Source organism: Gavialis gangeticus, unplaced genomic scaffold (genome assembly GCF_001723915.1).
Source record: "Gavialis gangeticus isolate Ggan-Ray unplaced genomic scaffold, GavGan_comp1, whole genome shotgun sequence".
Taxonomy (NCBI): domain Eukaryota; kingdom Metazoa; phylum Chordata; order Crocodylia; family Gavialidae; genus Gavialis; species Gavialis gangeticus.
The window spans coordinates 100,874,496-100,895,458 of record NW_017729024.1 but is presented as its reverse complement, the minus strand read 5'-3'; the positions used below and the strand labels follow the sequence as shown (position 1 = coordinate 100,895,458).

Genomic DNA, 20,963 nt, shown 5'->3' with positions numbered 1-20,963 from the left:
TCTCCTTCAGGAACAACCACTCTTCTTGGACTCCCAACTCCCCTCCCCTCTGGTCCCCCACCCCTCTGCTCCCTGGCTGGAGCTCAGCACAGATTTGTAGGCACAGCAGGGTCTGTTGGCTTCCCCATGCCCCCATCTCCCCACCTCACCACTCGCTGCTTAAGCACAATGAAGAGATCCCTTCCTCCTCTCTGCCACAGCAGGGGCTGTAGCCAGCATGTGGTATGCTAGCTAATGCCGAGAGATGTCTGTGTGTGCATGCCTCTTCAATTTCACTGGGACAGGCAGACAGAACAGTGATGGCTTAGGGCTTTTGGAGCTAATCAACAGGCCAGCCAGGAAGCTGTTTAAGAAGCTTGAAGTAATGTGGAGAGAGGCTATCGTTTTGCTATTTGGTGACAAAGACTATTGACTAAAGACTAAGGCTTCCTTGCCTGTCAGTTTGCTGCATACAGTATGACGAAGCAGGGAGGGAGATTGAAAAGCTCTGTATCATCAACAGATGCATGCATTGCACACTTGTCTCAGCATACTAGCCTGGGGTTAGGGGCTGGCCACACTCCTGCCCCTTGAGTCAGCAGGGAAAAGCCTCTGACTGTGCAGGCAGACCTCCCTAATCATCACAATCCCACAATCATGCCTCCCTCAGACCCTGGAGATCATTGTGGGTGCAATTCCTAGGGCTCTGGGGTTTTTCACTGGGCATGGTCATCTGATGGGGCTCCCACCATCAGGGAACACCGTAGTACCTGTGCAAATTATAGCTCGATAGCAACCAGTCAGTAAAATCACTATGTACTTTTGAGGTCTAATTTTAAAAGCCAGAGCTGTGTATTGTGTGATAGCTACTTTGCATGCATAGTTGGTGCCAAAGTAAATTCCTGTAATGTGCAGAGGGGGCCAAAGTTTTTGCGTATAGAATCTCAGATTTCAGTTTTGCCCATGCTTAGTCTTTAGAAGGAACATTTCTCCTGGTTGATTAAATATATATATATATATATATATATATATATATATATACCTGCCTCTCCTACATATTCAGACAAGGTTATTTGGGTAAATGTGATATCTTTTATTAAACCAACTAAACAGTTGGAAAAATTGTTCTTTGCAGTATTAGAGCTTGGCTGGGGATAAAAAATTGTTCGTAGGTCACCCTCTAATTGGTTTTTGATGCTTCCCAAAGATGCACAGCTGGGCCAAGATTTGCAAAATAGGTCTCCTCACATACCAAAATGCTGAAATAAATGGTCAAGGATGATTGGAAGTTTTCAAAAGTAAAGCAGTTATTTGGGTATCTAGTACATATGGATTTAAGAATATAATTTATCCAATGTAGAAAACCTTGGCTGTGGAACTTCAGTAATGAAAAGCCCCCAGAACTATTCACCTTATGCTCACGGGGCACTGACAGATGTGAAAAAAACCCCAAATGGCACTAACAGAAGAGGAAATGTATTAGCTTGAATGAGCTCCCCAGCATTCGTCTAGGTAGGGCATGTCAGCAGGGCATTTTGGTGCTTTTCAATCAGCTATTAGATAAAAGTACCGAAAAGCCCCAGTGAAGTTTCCAGTCTATACAGATGTTGGGTGAGCCGGGTCCAACTAATGAGATGCCTATTCTGGGCATGTGCTGCTCTTGGTACGGGGTCATGCCAAGCTGATAGTAAAGCACTGTTTTTTTTCATGTCTGTAAGCACTCGTTATGTTTGAAAGTGGAGGTGAAGAGTAGCAGAAACCACACAGAAAAAAACAAAGCAATAGAATTTGTGTGAGAAGGCAAACAAAAGGTAGTTGTTGGAGGGGAAGGAACAGAAGGTGGAAATGAGTAGCTAAGTGGCTTTCCCAACCAAAGGACAATGCCACCCTTTCAGTAGCAATGTTACACTCTTATTTGTCATGCACTTATGAGTAAATATATCTTTCTCTATATGACAGTGTTCCAATAATAGTTTTTACTGGGTTGAGAAAGGTTTCTAAGTCACAAATTGGTGCCCCATTTGAACTGACAAGATGCCAAATAGTACAAGGAACTTAAAGGGGAGAGAAAGAGGTTTGAAATAATTACCTAACAAATACATTCAAAGGAGCAGCCATTGCATATTTAGTGCTGATAGCAGAACCTCAGCCCATCCCTTCAATTCAATTTTGAAGAACAATGAAAATAAAGAAATAATGCAGCTCTTCTGAGGATACGAGCTTCATTAGCCAATGAGACTGTTAAGAAGTGCTAGAATGCTACATGGGAAAGATGCACTGTGAAGAGGAAATGATGAGAAAGAGCAGGAATGTTCTCTTATTTTTCCGTTAAACCACTTCAGAAATGTTCCTTAGAGCATTTGCCCATTCATTTAAGTTGCTACAGTTTTTTTCCCCTGCTCCATTTAATCTGTGAGTGTTTAATTTTAGACTCAGCAAAGCAACAATGTGAGAATGGTTTCTTGTTAGCTCAGGATTGTCTACACACTAGTTTAATGAATATACACAGCTTAATTTTCTGTTGTGAAAACCCACTCATTAACATTGGTGATGGCATACCTTAGCATATTATGTTATCAGTCCTATTATTTATAGGTGGTTTTGGATATATTTTTACATTTTTCAAGAAGTCTTTGATTATTCAAAGTTTATGCAGCTGCCAGTGAAATGAGCATGTTATCACCATTGTATCTGGGGGAGTTTTCTTTGATCAGGCTGTGCCTTTGGCTCTGATATGATCCCTTTATCCTGTAAGGCTTGGGCATAGAGTGAGTAATCAAAAGTAAAGGTGTGTTTATAGTATATAGCATTTGAATAAGACTTCAGTCAAGAATGCATTTAACAGCTTTGTAATGGAACCTATACATATAATGATATAATTTTTTTTAATGTTGTGTTTTTAGATTGATTGAATTGGACAGTCACTAAGATAGGATGTGTATGTAGCAGTGTAAGATTCTGCAGACCAAAAAAGGGGCCTGCCAAAAGGTTGTGATAAGAGTTGAAAATTGGCAGTCTTGCAGGTTGGGAGCAGAAGTGATATAAAATGAGAGCAGGGGAGGAATGGGGAAAAATCATTATCTTTGACTTTCCCACAGCTGCTCACTGATAACACAGTGGTAGTACTTGAATATACGGTTATAATTATGAGAGGTCTTGTATTGATATACATGGAGGTAATAAACAGTTGCACTTGTTCACTAGCCTTCAATGAAAAATTCTGAAAGCATCTTATGTGGATCAGTACCATAGTATTATTCCTATTTTACAGTAATGGGAATTAAAACAGAGGGTTTTAGTGAATTGCCCAACATCTTGCAATGGGTCACACACAATAAAGAAAAAAACCCCAGATAACCTTTTCCTCCAGTTTGCCCACTCCCCAACATAACAACATCAGGGACTGGTGCCTTGGTCCTCCATCACTCATTATGCCACTGATAACCACTATAGAACTATTGGAAAAATACCAAAATAACCACTCTGTAGTGGCTAACATGTGTGTGCTAATTAAAGTGATAGGACTGTAACTTACCTGTGGACCTTGATGTACACCAGGCAACAGAGGATTCCCAAGAACATTTTTCTTAGCTCGCTCAACACTTCTGCGAACAAACTCCTCATAAATAGGCTCTTCCACAAAAATCCTAGATCCTGCTATACAACATTGACCCTGATGGTAGAACAGACCAATATGTGCAAACTCCACAGCACTGTCCACTGCAAAGAAACACATATAGTCAACTCTTAATTTCTTTGCCATCTATGCATTGCATTTAAATGTTCATAGCACAAAAGTATGGAGAATCCTCTTGGCTATAATTTGTCATCATTTAAGTTTCATTTTTTCTGGTCTTTAAAGGCATTGACATCCATGTGCTTACATATAGCTGAAGTTACTATATAAAAACTCTAACACAAGTAGACAGGTGCACATTTGACTAAATGCAAGATGACTTTGAATTTAAGGTGACCCTCTGATAATTAGTTTCTATATATTGAAAATTTATAAATTTGTTATAATTTTTCAGGTATAGTACCTAATTATGGAAGCATAGGTGACTGGTAGAGGGGACACGGGGAGGGCACATGACATCTGTGGATCCTCGCCAGCTCCACCCCCGCTGCTGACACTGCCAGCAGCATCTGCGGGTGCCCCCCAAGGCTCAGGAGGCACCAATCACCCATATAAGGAAGGGACTTCTTAAATTTGTCCCCCCTACTTGCTACCATGGTAAAGAGTAGCAGCAGGGAGTCAAGCAGCTGTGGGGGCAGGTGACCCCCTAGCTCTCTGCCCCTATCTGCTTCTTCCCCCTGAAGCCTACCCACCCCCACCACATTGTCTGCTCTACCTGCTGCCTATTGCCTTCCCTCCACAACCTCTGTCCCACAGTCTCTGCCCCCCTGTAGCCTCTGCCCATTGCCTGCTATCCACAACCTCTATCCACTTCCCCAGTCCAACTCCCCACATCCTCTGCCCCCACCCCCCATGCTTCCTACTGATTCTGCCCTCTTTTCCCTCCCCCTTACCAATAGACACAGCTCCAGCTTTAGTCCCTACGGGGGCACAGAGCATATGTAAGTACAGCCCCTGCTTGACCACACAGTCAGATCCCAGGGCCAGAACTGCCACTGCTGATTGGCCAGGCAGGGAACGGAGAAGGAGCTAGAGCCAGAGTCATTAGAACATTTATTCAGGTACCTATATATGGACATATGAATTTAGTTATCCAGTCTAGAAAACCTTGGCCATGAAACCTGAACAATGAAAAAAATAAAACAACTGGGGGGCTGGGGAGGGAGAATGGGATAAAGGCTGCAGGGAGGAGGTGGAGGTGGGGACAGATACCTGCTTGTGGCTCTGATTCTGGTCCCAGCCCAAGCTCGGAGCAAGAGTCAGAACTGCAACAACTGCCTGCTCTTCTCTGTCTTGTGCTGAAGGGGGGCATCATAGAGCTGCTGGCTGGCTTTGTCCAGGCTGAACTGGAAGGGGGTGGGTGGAATGGAGCACCCTCATCTTGTGGGCCCTGCCTGGCTCTCCACAATAACCCATCTGGGATAGCTGGGGTGGGGGGCATGAGGTGAGGAGGTTCTATTGTACCTCTCCCTTCAGTTTAGGTCAAGCAAAGCCCAGTTGGCAGCTCTGTGCTATTCCCTTTCTCCTTTCACCCCATTGACAGCCTCGAAGCTGGGAGAGGGGGCTGGGGCTCAGGCTGGGTGTGGGGAAGGTACAGGTGGTGAACTCAGACTGGTAGGGCAGTAGAGCATCCCACGGGAGTGGGGGGAGGGGGTTTGCAGTTGGTCAGGGGCAGGGTGGTTTACAGTCACCCCACTACCGGCCAGAGTACCCAGCCAGCTGAAGCCCCCTCTGTCCCCATGGGATGCTCCACCACCCCACCAGTCTGAGTTCACCAGCTGTACCTGGGCTAGGGAGAGAGGTGGTTCACCAGCCTCCTCAGAGGCTGCTGGAGTGCCCTTGCCTGTTGGCTAGGGCTAGTGCAGAGAGACTTGTTCCCTCCCACCCCCTGACCCAGCAGGTGAACATCTGCTGGGTCATGGTTGGGGAGGGGACTCTAACTCATGACACTTTATGTAAAGCACCATAAGTTAGAGGGGGCCCTGAATGTCTGTAGGCACCCTTTATGACAGAGTTAAAAAGATTCTTGCCTGACTATATTGGAAAAGAATCACCTTAGCTGGAGGCAAAGCATTATATATGTGGGAAAAAATAAAAAAATAACCACACCCCATCTGGGCAGATTGTCTAACCACCATGACTTGTAAAAGAAGAAAGTTAATATAACAAAAGGATAAATGCCACTACTAACAGTCTGCATCTGCAAAAATAATATTAGGACTTTTCCCGCCGAGTTCTAAGGTGACTCTCTTTAGATTACTCCTCCCAGCAGCTTCTTTGATCAGTTTGCCAACCTAAAATATAACACAAACAACAATTTTATTTACAATGCTCAAATTCATACCTCTGGAGTGGTAGCAAGATGCCTTCACTGATCTGCCACTAAAACCCAGCGAAAAGACTTTGACATAAGCGTTACTTTACACATGTGAGTAGTCCCACTACTCACCCCATTATTAGTCCCCATTATTCAGGTACACAAATGGCATATACACATGAGATGCTACATTGCTATAAGGATGAGCTACAGCGATGTAGCTCATTGCTGTGTCCATGTAGTGTTGGTGGGCATTAACTGTGATGACGCTGCTACTAAGCAGTAGCAACAAGCTACTGCACAGTAACTTGTTCTACTGCCCAGTAGGGTTGGAAACTACCTGTGCATTGCCAGGACTGTGCAGTATCAAGTGTAGACTTGTGCAGTACTGCATGTATAGGCGCACCCAAAGTTAAGCATATGCCAATTAATCATCTGGGTAATCATTAGGAATGTGGTGGTGTTTATTAAATTAAATAGAGCACAGCTTGTTGAACTTTCAAGATTGCAAAAATAAAACTATTAGGCAAAACCAAACCAAACAATTTTTAATAAAATCCTTGAAACAGTACTGCTAACTTAGAAGCCACTGCATCTCATTGGCTTCCTTTGTTTGAGGGGGCCTTCCTGTAATACAAACACTGTTCAGATATGTTGGGATTTTATAATAAACAACAAATCATTAAATAGACTTTTGTTTGACAAAACAGGCTAGAAAAAGTTAAAATAATTATGTAAAACAAGCTACACATTAAATCATTACTCAGAATCAGAGGGTTCAGAGAATTCCAGTTTATAATTACTTGCATTCATTATAATACCTCTGTGGAGCCTGTGAAAGCCACTTTATCTATGTCCATGTGGTGAGAAATTGCTGATCCAGCAGTAGGTCCATAACCTGGCACAATATTTACTACCCCAGGTGGAAATCCTGCCTGAATAGGGGGAAAAAACACATATCTTCTGAGGAAACAATTAAGACTAGAAGATTATTTCCCTTTCTTTTACACAGAGGGTGCATGTACATGTGCAAATAATCTGGAAGCAGTATACTCTATAGTAAATTACTCTAGAGTAAACTCTCCTAGGCATGCATGTACATGTATTTGCTCCTCATGGCAGCAATCTGCTCCTGCCCCCACCAGTCCTGCACCAACCCCAGCAACAACCAGGGGGAGCTTCAGGCTTCCCCTTGTTCTAGCTCAGGGACTGGCAGAGAGCACAGGACCAGGAAACAGCTGTCTCCTGGCAGGAGCTGGGACATTGGTCCCTGCCCCTGGGAGCTGCTTGCAACCAGGGCAGGCGTCATCACCAGTTCCCAGGTGGGGACAATGTCACACTGTCCCGGCAGCAGGGAGTTCCCAGCCCCTGCTCCGTGATCACGGGGCCAGCACAGGGAGAATCTTATCTCCCAGCCCAAGCTCCACAGTCTTAGGGCTCAGGCTGAGAGGTTCTTATCTCCCAGCACCAGCTATGTGGTCTTGGGGCCAGCACTGGGAGAAAATAATCTCCCAGAGACCTGACCCTGTAACTGTGGAGCTGGCACTGGTCAGGCATCTACCTGTGTGCTACCGCTCAGTAAAAAATTGAGAGTAAATTTACTACTTGGATTACTCATGAGTAGAGTCAATTGCTGCAGTTAGTGTCTGCATGTGTAGATGGTGATGTTTACTGGGCAGTAATTAGCTGTAGTAAATCTTCAGTAAAGCATCTTGTCTAGACAGACCCATATTTTCTTTTATATAGATCACCAGCAACCTTTCCCCAATCAGCGGAAGTCTTTCCCACCCCTAGGCAAAGAGGTTCCCTATTTCTACTTGGTATTTATTTCTTTTTTGCTTTGTTTCCTTTTATTACAGACACTCTTTTAGGGAGTTGGAGTAGGGGCAACTCTGCTGTAATTTTTCAGTGTCATTGTCAACTGATGATACAGTATTAATTTGAATGCTTGTCTCTCCTCTGTAGAAATAAATAATAATAAATAAACTGGTCAGGTTTTTTTTTCAGACTCGGTAAGGCTATTTAATTAATTCCCCATGACTTTGCCTACTTATTTCCTTTCTCCTTAATAACCATTCATATACTTGTAAGGTTATTAATTAGCACCTTGAAAAGTGACCAACATGGCTACAACCAACACCCCCTAAAAATGCACTGTGTATTCATTAAAGACATTCAACCTGAACATTTAAAATTTATATTCAACTATACTGGAGCAGCTGAAATTTGGATAAAGGGCAGGGATGGGGGCGGGGGAAGAAAAATTAAAATTAAAAAATCAAAATTTAATGACAAATGATGTTATACTTTTTTACGCATCTCTGTATAGGAACTTTGTAGTATCAGACTAGTTATCATAGTTGCAGAATAACACCAAATCTTAATGGCAGAAAAAAGGTTAGTCTGAATAGAAAGATGGATTATTAAAGTAGCTACTTTATCAGAGCCAAAACAGATCTAAGCTAATGTCTCTTGAACTTCATTTTGCAATTAAACTATCATTTCTTGTTTACTCTTTCATTACATTGTTTTCCCCAAGTGTACCATATCCTATACCTATTTGATTACTGTATTTCTGATTAGTCATTGTTATGAGGCAGAACATAAAAAAAATATGTTGAGTCAGTGCGTTAGTACTTTGGACTGGTGATTGTTGACATAGCTAATTACTGGGCTAGTGATTGTTGACATTAGTGGATTAACCATACCTATGCAAAGCATTTTGTTTGCTTATGTTGATTCCTCTGGCAGAGCAAAAACCTGTTTAACTGCTTCACTGCTCTTTCTCTGGAACCCCAGTCAACTTTACTTTTAAATCTATGGAATGTTATAAACTACCGTACTTGAAACATTCAGAACCACAGCAGTTGTACTCTCCTAAGACACTGTACTGTGAGAAGCTGTTTAACTTTACGGCCCTTCATTAATCATAAACTCAGATGAACAAAATGTGTGTCTGGGCAAATCCACCCACTTCTAAATGCTTTGCTCTGAATTCTTTGTTTTTCCTTGGAAAGCTATGATGCTTTTGTAATACACAGTCATTGCCAAGAAATGTAGTTTGCTGCATTGCTACTGTGTGTGTGTCTGTGTGCAAGAATTTTTTTTTTGAGAAGGCTAAGGTGAAAGATATGTAGGCTTTTTACTCTTGCTTTGCAGATTCACAGTTAAGTAAGTTCCATAGTACAAGGCTATGCTATGAGCTGTATTAGCACAGAGCCGATTAGCTCTTTCTACCAAAATGTACTAAGAGCCAAAGTATTTCCTTACATTCCTTAACGTGCCTCCTTAGTAAACAGGAATAGCTCTACTATGGCACACTTACCTCTTTAATTAAAGAGCCCATGTAAATAGCAGTCAGTGGAGTTTGTTCTGCTGGTTTGACAACCACTGTGTTTCCACAGCAAAGGGCTGGGGCAATCTTCCAAATGAACATAACCAATGGGAAGTTCCACTAAAAGACAGATGAGAAGGGTTTTTATCCAGTTTTTATTTATTTTTTAACATAACACTTTATGGCATTTAGTTTCCCTAGAACAATAGTACAAGCTGTTGGACTCTGGTTTTCATTGTGCATACACTTTGAGCAGAAGCCCATATACAGGACTATGCAAAACTCAGTGATATGGGTGTACCTGATTTCAGTGAACCCAAACTGGCAGTTGGAGCTGACATGAAACTGAAACTATAAGCCAGATTGATGGTAGAACTGATGAATTTTGCTATTTCTTTCCTTACCAGAGTCCATCTTATTTCTGAATCATTGCACTGAAGGAGACAGGCTAGTACATGATCACCCCACATCTCACCAAATGGCTCTCATGGGCACCCTACTGATGCCCTCAATCTAGTCTTAAAGGTAAGCAGATTCGTTTGCCTACCCACTTGTTCCACATGTCTGGAAAGACACCTAGTAGGATCTCAAAATCAATAGGAAATATATTCAGGCTAACCACCATCTGTCTCAATACCACAATCAGCAAAGACAGATAATGACATAGTCACTCATTCCTTTTGCTGGTGGTGTTGAAAAGCTTTACTGTTTGATATGTACTTCTATGGCAGGTTTGACATGTACTCCTTCTCTGTGACTGGCCGGAGTCAAGCAGTGCAGCAACTTTCCTTATGCCTTCTCCAGACTGGAGTGTCCCTTGTCTGGGGAAGTATAAGGAGCATAGGAGAGGGGGAAGCTGTAGGTCAAATGCCCATAGATCTCCCTCTCTCAGAAGGATTTCAAACAGTGGAAGTTTATCAGAACTTCTGAGAAATTTCAATCACTAAAAATGAACTCCTGTCCATGCCACGAGTTTCATCCTCCCTACACAAAGTGCCCTGAGAACTAGACTACTGAACTAACAGTGGGAAGGCTCTGTTTCTCTTCTTACTAGTCATAGTTTTTCTATGAGTAAAATTTGGGGATTTATCTAGCACTAGGCATGCAATTAGCTGTGATTGTTACCTGCTGGCCAGCACACAACCCTACTGAACATGTTCACTGGGCTTATGCACATTTGCGCACCAGGAGCTGAATTGCTAACACCTCATAAATGTTATAAACTGGAGTTACATGGTTTCATATATATCACATAGGCATGTAAAATGATATAGGATTTAATCCAAAATGTTTTCAGTTGGGCACTCAAAACCCCAAGGTATACAAAATTGCGAAGAACTTACTGTGCACATCTACATGTGCCAATTTAAGGAACTTTACCCCAATTTAAGGCACATTAAGGGCACATGTTTACACGTGTGCCCTTGATGCACTGTAAAAATTGTGAATTTATGTTAATTCACACCTAAATTTGATAGCTGCAAAAGCAGGTATCAAATTCAGGTGGGAATAGCTAAAGCACCTTGATGCACATGGCAATGTGCTAAAGAGCATTAATGCTGTGTATGTCAACTGACTTGGGACTGACTTTAGTCCTAAGACACTCCACACACTGCCTTAATGCACCTTAGCATGTGCATATGTACATGCACGCCTAAATCGCCTTAGGGCACATTAGGCAAATGCGCATTAAGTTTAGGTGTGTGTAAAAGCATGTATAGGCACACCCACTGTCTAATTATATTTGAGCCATTTGCTTGAAATCATTACATAACACAGGTAAATAGAAGAACTAGGAAAATAATTCTCGTGACTTCCAGAATCATTCAGTTGATCAGTCACTAGAAACCATATTTCACAGTGTATACGTTGAGTTTTGAAACCAATTTTTACCTCTTAAAATTCAACATTGACTTATACACTATATCACCGGCCTTTGCAAGAATCACCAGGCTCAGCACTTGGCTGGTGTGGCCCGGCTCGGCACTTGGAAGCTCTGCTAGCAGTGGATGGGGCCAGGCTCAGCGCTTGGCTGGCACGGCCCAGGCAGCACTGCTCATGAGAGATGAGGGTGTGCCAGTTCAGGGCCGAGCCCAGCACTGCTCATAGAGGAGGGGGCTGGGTTTGGTGCTCAGCTGGTGTGGCCCCATCCCCTGCGAGCTATGCTGCCTGGGCTGTGCCAGCTGAGTACCAAGCCCGTCCCTGTCACTGCAAGCGGCACTGCTGAGCGCAGAGCCCAGCTGCATGAGCCAAGTGTTGATCCTGGCACTGCTCTCAGGGGATAGGGCTGGGCTCAGCACTTGGCAGCGGTGCTTGCAGGAGACAGGGACTCAGCTTGGCACTCGGCTGATGTGGTTTCATCCCCTGTGAGAGGTGCCAGGCTCAGTGCTCAGCGCTCAGCTGGTGCGGCTCAGGCACCGCCACTCACAAGGGATGGGACTGTGTTGAGCTGAGCCCCATCCCCTGCGAGTGGTGCTGTGGCATGTGTCCACCACCCGGGTGCCCGGCCAGCAGTGAGGGCACACAGGAGCTGGTATAAGTTGACCCCATATTTCTGATCCAAAAAATTAGGTGGCAAATATCTCCCAGTTTCAGTGAACCTTCAGGACCTGGAACAACACTCAGGATCAGGATGTGAAACCATACTTTGGACTGAGGAAAAATACGGATGGTTAAAATTCATTTATCTATTCATGGAAACAAAATTTTGCAAAATAAATTTAAACATCTGTATTATATGTGAATGGTTCCAACTTACAGGTATAATTTGGCCACATACACCAATTGGTTCATGTCTTGTAAATGTGAAAAAATTTCCATCTAACAAGGAAAAAAAACCACACTCAGACAAAAACATTTGTGAGAGAGTAGAGCAAAAAGATAACAGATTTAGGTACCAAACAGCCTCAAAAAATCATACTTACAAATGGTATTGGCAATATCTCAAGTAAGCAACCACAACAAAAACACATCTGGATTCAATCTTGATTTTTTCCACATGCTTGAAGGTTTGATTCTGTCCCATTTAAAATTTTTCCCAGTGGTAGTTCTGATTCTGTCTCTATTCTGGAAAGGCTTTTTCATATGTTGACTAAGTCATACTTACTGAACATTTTTCGTTCCTTCTTTTTTTTAATGTATGTTTTTAAAAGCTACCAACAGTCCTAAATTTGCGTTTCTACCCAGGATAACTTTTACAGTCTCTGTCCTCTCCTGTGTCTGATGGAAGGTGTGTGCGCCCAAAAGCTTGAAGATAAATACAATTTATACATACAATACAATCCTCCATCATTACATCTCCTTTCTGAGAGAAGGCAAGCCAGTCACAAAGTTGTTCTGTGACAGGCCTAACTGAATGTGGTTTGAACTAAATTAAGTGAATTTCCTCTACATCCCTCAGTCACTCTTCCTAAACCACCTTCAAATTGAATCCATGACTAGTATGCCACTTCACTTTCTTTTGGCCTTGGCCTTAGCATCTGTTGAGCCAAAGTCTCTTTTTAACATCCAGTTTATAATGCCATAACACTATGTAAACTCTACTACTACCATTGCTTATTAAAATTAAACCTTCTTATTTATTTTTATATAGAGCCTAACCTCTTTCTAGTCAATAAATTATACTTTTTTAAAGTTGAATATCTGCCAAATACATAAATAAGCCATACTAACTGTGCCAAGTGTGTAAAAAGGGATATCTGGTAAGCCTTAACTGACTCATATTAATGTTTATCTGAAATCTTTCCCAAGCTGAGCTATTTTCCATGCTGCATAAATTTTAGCAAAAGAAAGTTCAAAGGTTCACACTTAAATAAGTTCCATTCTTGAGAAGATTGTCTCAGAACTACTCACCCATTGGGATGGTACGACCATGAATTTTATCAGCCCAGCCTGCGCAATAGCGTAGAGTTTTAATACAGGCTCCCAAATCCATCAGGTAGGAAGAGGAAAAGAGTTTTCCACCATCAATGGATTCCATGGTCTTGAAGAAAACAAATTAAAAATGAGTCATGAATATTAATACATATCTGAATACCTATCTTTTCTTACATTGCTTTTGGTTGACTAAATAATATAGTTCACATCTTCAAAGACACACTTTCTGAAGAATACCTACCCAGAGCAAAATCAATCTGCAATCTGCAAATGTCTAATGTGTTCATGGTGTGTTTAAAATGATGCAGATTCTGGAAAAAATCTGGATTTTTGTTAGGTAAGTCTGAGTATATAGAAAGTAGATCTACAAAAAGATTTGCATGGTTCAGTTGATACAAATGAAGCCAGTGACCATTTTCAATGTGCCTCCTTTTGTTGAGTTCTCTAAAGGAGAGCCAATGGTCTTCTCTATACTCTTCCAACTATGCTAGGATACTGGTTTTCATGTCTTGAGAAAAAATGGCTGATCTACAAATAAGGTGAGCAGGATTCTATTTTGGAAGTCTCAAATGGCAGAATGGATATTAGAAGGCTTTGAATTTGCAGATCAGAGGCCTATGCCCATGATGAGATTTTGATGGAGAGTATTTCAATATGGAAAAAATAAACACCACTTAAACAATGGATCTCCCTTTATTGGTTGTCTAGACAATGAGTGAATAAGGGTTTTGTTGCACAGTAAATTTGGCCAGCTAATGGAGGTCTTCACACCTGAATTGTCGTCATATCACCTGAAACTTGTTTTAAGCATTTGTTATGCATCTCAAAGTTACACCACTCCAGGGCAATGTTACCCAACTTATGTTACACTAAGGTATAGCCACTCTACACTTTTCATTCTTTTCCTCCTCCTCTTCCTCCCTGTCCTTTCTTTATATCTAACATTTTTAGAGATGATTGCCAGGTACCAAAGACAGGAATATACTTGTTATACCAAGGTGTAATCACTCTACCTCTTAGTAGAGGGTTACCGTATTTCCAGTTCCAAAAAGAACCCCTCCCCATTTCCTCCCACATGACACTTGTCACGAGGGCGGAAGGGGGGGAGGAGTATATCAATTATATGGAGTATAGGGGTATATGACCCCACTCACAGGTGGGGGGGAAGTAATATGCTGGTGCCCTGCCCCTGCCCATTATGTTGCCCCTACCTCCCCAGCCACAGCCCCCATCCCCCCCAGCCCTGCTGCTGCCCCTCACTGCTGACCTGCAGACCCTAGCCCTGCTGGTGCCTCTGACTCCCAAACAGCAGTACCCTGCTCCCCTGGGCCATACTGGTGCCCCTCAGTCCGAACCCACAGCCCCGCCCCCATCCTTGCTGGTTCCCCTCACTCCTGACCCACAGACCCCTGGTGGTGGCAGTGCCTCACCCTCCCAACCCACTGTCCCCCACCCCCCAGTGTCCCTCACCCTTAAGCCACAGCATTCCCCACCCCCTGGTGCTACTCACTCCCAAACCCTGGCTCTTTCAGCCCTGCTGGTGCCCCTCACTTCTGACCCACAGACTCCAGTTGCCCCCAGCCTTGCAATGTCTCCTGGTTGCTCTGCCCCAATGAGCACAGGCACTGGCCCTGGTGTCACTGGGCCAACTATGCAGCTACCTGCTGCCCCCAAAGAGCCCCCCCACCCCCTTTCCTGACTGGGGGGGCAGGCACCTCCCCCCACTCCTCCTGCCCTGCTGCATCCCCAGTGTCCAGACAGCTTCCCCCAGTGCTGGCAGGCACCCAGCCCCCTCATATACCCATCTCCTCCACACACCCCTGCCATACACCCCCCCCGACAGTCCCCAAGTTCTGGCCCTCCAATCCCTGCCCCCCCCCCCCGCAACTTACTTGTATCCAGCTGCTGGGCCGCTCCCACCTCCCTGCCTGGCTGCATGCTGACCACATGTGTGTACGCCCTGCCTCCAATCTCCCTCCAAATCAGGCAAACGGCAGAAATTATGACAACAAAAACACATGTACACAACAGGCTTCTTGATTCTGCCCAGATGCAAAAACTAATGCGACAATATTAAAATGAAAAATGGATAATGAATATTAAAAAAAAAAGGCCGCTTTGGATTCTCTTTGGACCAAGAGTGATTGGGAGAGCTCTAATATTCAAACCAGTGCATCTTTTCGTACACTAGAAAAACTCTGAGTTGACAAAATCTTTCTCAGACACTATTTTGATGGGGTTTAGGGGGCACTGAATTTAGTATTCTTTATCTAACAGGAAGAGGGATCCAATATCATGTTGAAAGTCTGAGAAATGCAAACAAGATAGAAAAACTAGGTGGTGTTGCTCTGCTCTTGTCTTTCCATCAAGTTAACTGTTTTTAAGACTTTTCAGATAGCTCCATTTTTTTCTATGAACTTTACAGACAATTATAATGCCTAGTTGGTATTTTTATGTAGCTGACTTTATTTGTAATAGCAAAATGATTGTCTTAATGGCAGTATAAAATTTGGGATATAAACACAGGTGTAGGGAAACCTTTCTGTTTTGTTTTGGTTTCGTTTCTTTTTTTAAAGAATTTTTTGCAGAGGTATTTTAAAGGATATCATGGCATGGTTAAGTGTCAGCCATTTGACTTTAAATGTTCCCCAAAAGGATACCATACTAAGTATGCTGAGTTATGAGATCTTCTTTTGCTCACTTTCTTACTAGTAACTGCATGTATGTTCCTGTCTGTGGTACCTTGTAATCATCTCTAAGAATGTCAGATATAAAGAAAGGACAGGGAGGAAGAGGAAGAGAATGAAATGATGAAAACTGATTTAGCTGACTTTTTTAAATGAAATCTTCATATTTTCCCAAGCAGGAAACAACTGTGACCATCTGAAACCTGAGATCCTGCTCCTGCCTTTGTTTCAAGGTAATTTGCATCATCACAGATCCTCACAGGAGGTGAGAGGCTCCATACCAGCTATGAACTGACTGCCCAGAGGAATTTTCCATCTATTGACTCCTCTGTGAAATCCTATGAAATATGAACTTTTATTTCTACCCAGGAGAACCTTTACAATCTTTTCTCCAGTGCCCAATGAAGAGTATTTGTGCCCAAAAGCTTGCAATTAAAATTTTTTTTTGCAAAAAAATCTTGTTAGTCTAACAAAAGATATGATCTATACTATGAGCCCTGATTGCCATGATGAAAACTGTACATTCGTGCAATTTAAAGTTTCTCCTGTCTGTGAAGTATTCTAAGTGTATCTCTGAAAGAGTTAAACTGAGCTGTGATTTTGGGCCATGATTTTGCAAAACACTTAGTCACGTGCAGTTTTAATCATGTAGTTATATACATCCCATTGTAAGTGCATCGACCTTAATGGGAATGGATCATGTACTTCAAGCTAAGTATGTGCATAAATGCTTTCCTGAATTGGGAATTTAGGATACAAAAGTGCAGGCTATTTAACATGTTAATTTGCAAGTTAAAGCAGGAGAGAGTTGTATCTGAAAACAAACTGTTGGCTGATGTTCAGAGGGCCTGAGCACATGCTAGTCTTACTGATATTGCATACTGCATCTTTTTAAAATCAGGACATAAATATGAGACTACTGTTCCACTTTTCTTTGTAAGTAGATACTTTATACTTACAGCTAAGAGTAGACGATCTCTTTCAATTAAGTCAGCCAGTTTATTCAAAAGCCTTCCTCGTTCTGAAGCATCCATTGTGCGCCATGGAGACCCAAGCTGAAACGCTGTTCTGGCTGCTTTAACAGCTTTGTCAATGTCCTCCTGCATAAGAACAACATGGAGACCTTTTTGACTGATATTGATTGTTATCTGATCCCATTATTTCTTATTTGTACTGCACCTAAAGTTTGCTACACCTTTTGGAGAAAAAAATAGGATATATTGATCCTCCCACTAAGTGCGGACAGAAGTTCAGCTCCCCACTGTAACTGAGAATATTTTGCAGGAAGCATTCTGAGTTACAAGGATCCCCTGGAACAAACAGAAGTTCACTGTTGGTTCCAGGGAGGATGAGAATGTAGTTGCTGGCTGAGAGCCTGCAGCCAGTTTCCCAAGCAGTGGCCCCTCGTCCCTGCAAGGCTGCAAAATTTTCAAAATGGGAAGAGGAAAGGGGCAGAGGGAGCTCGTTCTAGGGCAGGGGTTGGCAACGTCCTGGCATGTGTGCCATTAGTGGCATGCGGAGACATTTTTTCTGGCACGCCAGGAGGCACACAAAGAAATTTTTGTTTTTTTAAGTTGCTCCTGTGCAGCCACAAGTCACGGCACCGTGGCAGACACTGAGGCGGAGCCAGAAGAACGCAGGAAGGGAGACTGTCTGTGCTCTACTGCCACTCCCTGTGCTCCCAGGCTGCACCCTCCAGCCTGGCTGGCCCCTGGAGGGAGCTGCCCAGGCAGGCAGACGCCCTGTCCCATGTGGGGCAGCACTGAAGTGCCGAGTGCTGGGGCCAGGCAGTCGGTACAGGGTCTGGGTGGCATGGGATGAGGCACCACGAGCAAGCCAGCCCGGTTGGGCCATTAGGAAGGTGGGGCCTGGGTGAGAAGTGGGGGCAGCCCTGGGGCTCTGAGAGCTCAAGCTGTGGTGGGCAGGCAGGCGGGGATGCCCAGCAGCACCTGTGGTGGGGCCTGGCCCGGCCCGGCCTGGCCCACACAGCTCCTCAGGGATGGACCGCAGCCACGCTGTGCACATGGGGATGCTGCCTGGCTGGGCACGACGCCGGGCTTGGGGGGCTTCTCTCTCCGGTATTGGTCTTACTGGACCCTGGGCACAGTGCAGGCAGGGCAGAGCTGTCTCTGGTGCAGAGGCCTGCCCTTGGGAGTCCTCTGGAGCCTGGAAATTGCCACTGTTGCTGCCTCAGCCTGCCCAGGTCCCCACCTTGCCCACCTGCAGTTTACCTCATGGGGCCAGGGCTGGGGCAGGCACTGCACAGAGTCGCTGTGCTGCAGGCTTCTGGCTGACTTGGCCCTAAGCACCAGCTGCAGTGGCTGTTCCAAGAGCCCAGGGAACAGCTTGTGGCCGCAGCTCCCACTCACACTGTACCCAGCACACACAGAGACCAAGCAGAAGCCCCCCCAGCCAGGCAGCATCCCTTTGTGGGAAGGGTCGCTGTGCCCCAGCCACCAGAGCTGCGCAGGTCAGCTGGGCCCCACCTCCGGTGCTGCTGGGCCCCCCACTGTGGCCTGAGTAGCGAAGCCCTGGGGCAGCCCCCGCTCCCCACCTGACACCAGCTCTCTGGTTACTGTAAAAAAAATAAAAATTAAAAAAAAGCAACATTAATGATTATTAATAGTATTAAATATGCAGTGCATCCTGCCATGTACCCACTCCTCCCCAGTTCTGTTTTTGTGGCGTGCCGGTACTCCAGCACCTTACAAAGTAGACATTTTGGGTTTTTTGGCACTCCGGCCTACCCCAAAACATTGCCTACCCCTGTTCTAGGGGTTCCTCAGTCAGTGCTAGGGGTGGAGTGCATGAATTGAAGCCCCCCCACCTCAGGAGGGCTACAATATATCTACCCCACCCTTACCAGGGGATGAAAACCCCCCAGAATGACTCCCTCTGCTTCCTTTCCCCCCTCCCATTCTGAAAACAGTGACCAGCTGGCAGGCAATGCAGACAGAAGATAGAGAAACCAACCTGTTTTGAAAGGTCTTCATCTGACCATTCATGCAATAAGGATTCTGATTTTCACCTGATCTGCCATTTTTCAAGCTGTCTGCAACCATGCATTTGTGTTTGATCATGGCTATAAACCACTTTCTGTAGCCAGATAGGGTGAAAATTGTCACTTCTGTCTGCACCCCAAGTGGTTCCAATTTAATTTGAAATAAGTATATAATTTATTGTTGATTTACTGTTTTCCCAAACATTACCAGTATTGCTTGAGAAATGACATAAGAAATAGATGGATTCTCAAAACCATAAATACAAATATACTGAGGAACTCTACCTTTAATTTTTCAAGGCCCCTACTTTACTACCCAATCATGTAATTTAATCTTAGTTGATATTCAAGTAAGTTATTGAACTCACAGATCAGGTACCTCTAATATGGGAGCATTTAAAAAAAAGAATAATTCTACTGACTTAACTGAGTTCAGGTTAAGTAACTTAAAAGATTTCACATGATGATTATAAATGTGTTCTTTTGAAAACAAATCATCACCTTTGACTTTTAGAATATAAGGACAAAATTTAAACACCCTAGGTAATGGAGGTGTCTGATTAACTGCTCAAGTTTAAGATGCCAAGCTCAAGCACTTCAAAGTCTTTGGCTTTGCCCCTGCATTAAACATGTTAACTTGCCAACACCTCAACAGTTTTTATGCCATAGCCTATTATTAATCACTTAGCTCTCACCACTATGAAACAATATACATTTCAATGTCTGGAGTGTTATCAGTGTGTAAAGTGTTATGTAAAGGGTTACTGAGATTTTTTTTCCCCAGGATTTGAAATGGAATTCAGTATGTTATTAAAAATCAGGTTTCCAGAAGAAGTAGGAATCACTGTGTATAACAGAATTTCTGCTTCATTCATGCACATAACGTTAAGTAAACATGTACAAAAACTAAAATTTCCTTCCTTCCCTCCTGACACTGGAAAAAATCAAAAGTAATTCTATTGAAATTAACATGAAGTTAAACTGTTATGAATAAAAATAAGGTTTAGTATTTTTAACAGACATTGTAACTAATATTCCGTTACCACACTTCTTCAGAAGAGGACAATCCTATCATAAAAAGTCCAGAAGGCTACAGAATGAGTGCAAAACTGCTAGCTGGAACCCAAGCATTTCATGGACGGTGTGCACACCACAGATATACCGAATAGGACAAGTAATTTAGGAGCAGGATGAAAGAGTTCATGAATGGTGAATTTGTAATTACAAGGTTCTATTAATAGTCCTTCCTAAAAGAGGAATGTGAGGAGTATTGAAGCTGTCATAAAGCCAAAACATACCTCTGCTAAAGTTTTAGCCTTGTGGAGGTGGAGAGGATTTTTTCCTCGAGATACTAGTGGGCCAATAATATGTACAACTCATATTAAACACTATTTTCATATGGGCTGAGAATTTGATTCAAAGTGGGCAAAATACATTGTCGTATACAGAAAAAAAACCCTACACCCATCACATGGTTGTATGCAGTTTAACCAGACAAGTTTTTTGGGGTAGATGTGATATCTTTTATTAGACTGACTAAATAGTTGGAAAAATTGTTCTTTTCAAGCTTTTGGGCACAGCCACCCTTCTTCAGGCATAGGGAGAGTCTGTTTAACCACCCATTTAGGCCATTTGTTTGGTCTTATAAAATGAAGAGTTGTGCATGATGTCTCTGTGGGATTATGTCCCAGTTCCTCAAACAGCCAGGGGCAAAGCACAGCTGCAGGAGAAAGTACCTTTTCTACAAATATAAATTAGAGTTTGGCCGTTTCTATGCAGTAGATTCTTCAGCTTGATGGCAGCAGTAACTTTACATATCTTTTACTATGGTTCTGCCTTGAGGGATGAAACTGATTTCCACAGCAGCATATCCCTGCATATTTTACAACCAACAATCTACTGATCTTCTGGCCTACACATAAACCAATCACACATATGAGTGTCTAGCACCTCTGACAATAGAGTCACCTATTTAAGTACCTAGTTAAAGGTACATAAAGTTGCAAATGTTAATGTAAATCATTCAATAATTGTCTTATGATGTGTCTCACATTGAGCTTTGAATTCCTTGTGATTCTAATACCACACAATAAATAAGTACATATATATATATATATATATATATATATATA

The 20,963-nt window shown here is 43.2% G+C and overlaps 1 protein-coding gene across 3 annotated transcripts in view; it reads right to left on the bottom strand.

The window, feature by feature from the left end:
* Positions 1–20,963, bottom strand: part of ALDH1A1 (aldehyde dehydrogenase 1 family member A1) — a 68,415-nt gene that overhangs the window by 16,148 nt on the left and 31,304 nt on the right. For 2 of the 3 annotated variants that reach the window (XM_019517458.1, XM_019517459.1), the window contains exons 5-11: positions 16,790–16,930; positions 13,120–13,249; positions 12,026–12,087; positions 9,259–9,387; positions 6,755–6,868; positions 5,808–5,910; positions 3,515–3,699 (exon numbers count right to left, since the gene is read on the bottom strand). In XM_019517458.1, the coding sequence (XP_019373003.1) occupies positions 3,515–3,699; positions 5,808–5,910; positions 6,755–6,868; positions 9,259–9,387; positions 12,026–12,087; positions 13,120–13,249; positions 16,790–16,930 (864 nt within the window). The remainder of the gene's footprint in view (positions 1–3,514; positions 3,700–5,807; positions 5,911–6,754; positions 6,869–9,258; positions 9,388–12,025; positions 12,088–13,119; positions 13,250–16,789; positions 16,931–20,963) is intronic. The other variant, XM_019517460.1, reaches the window with a different exon arrangement.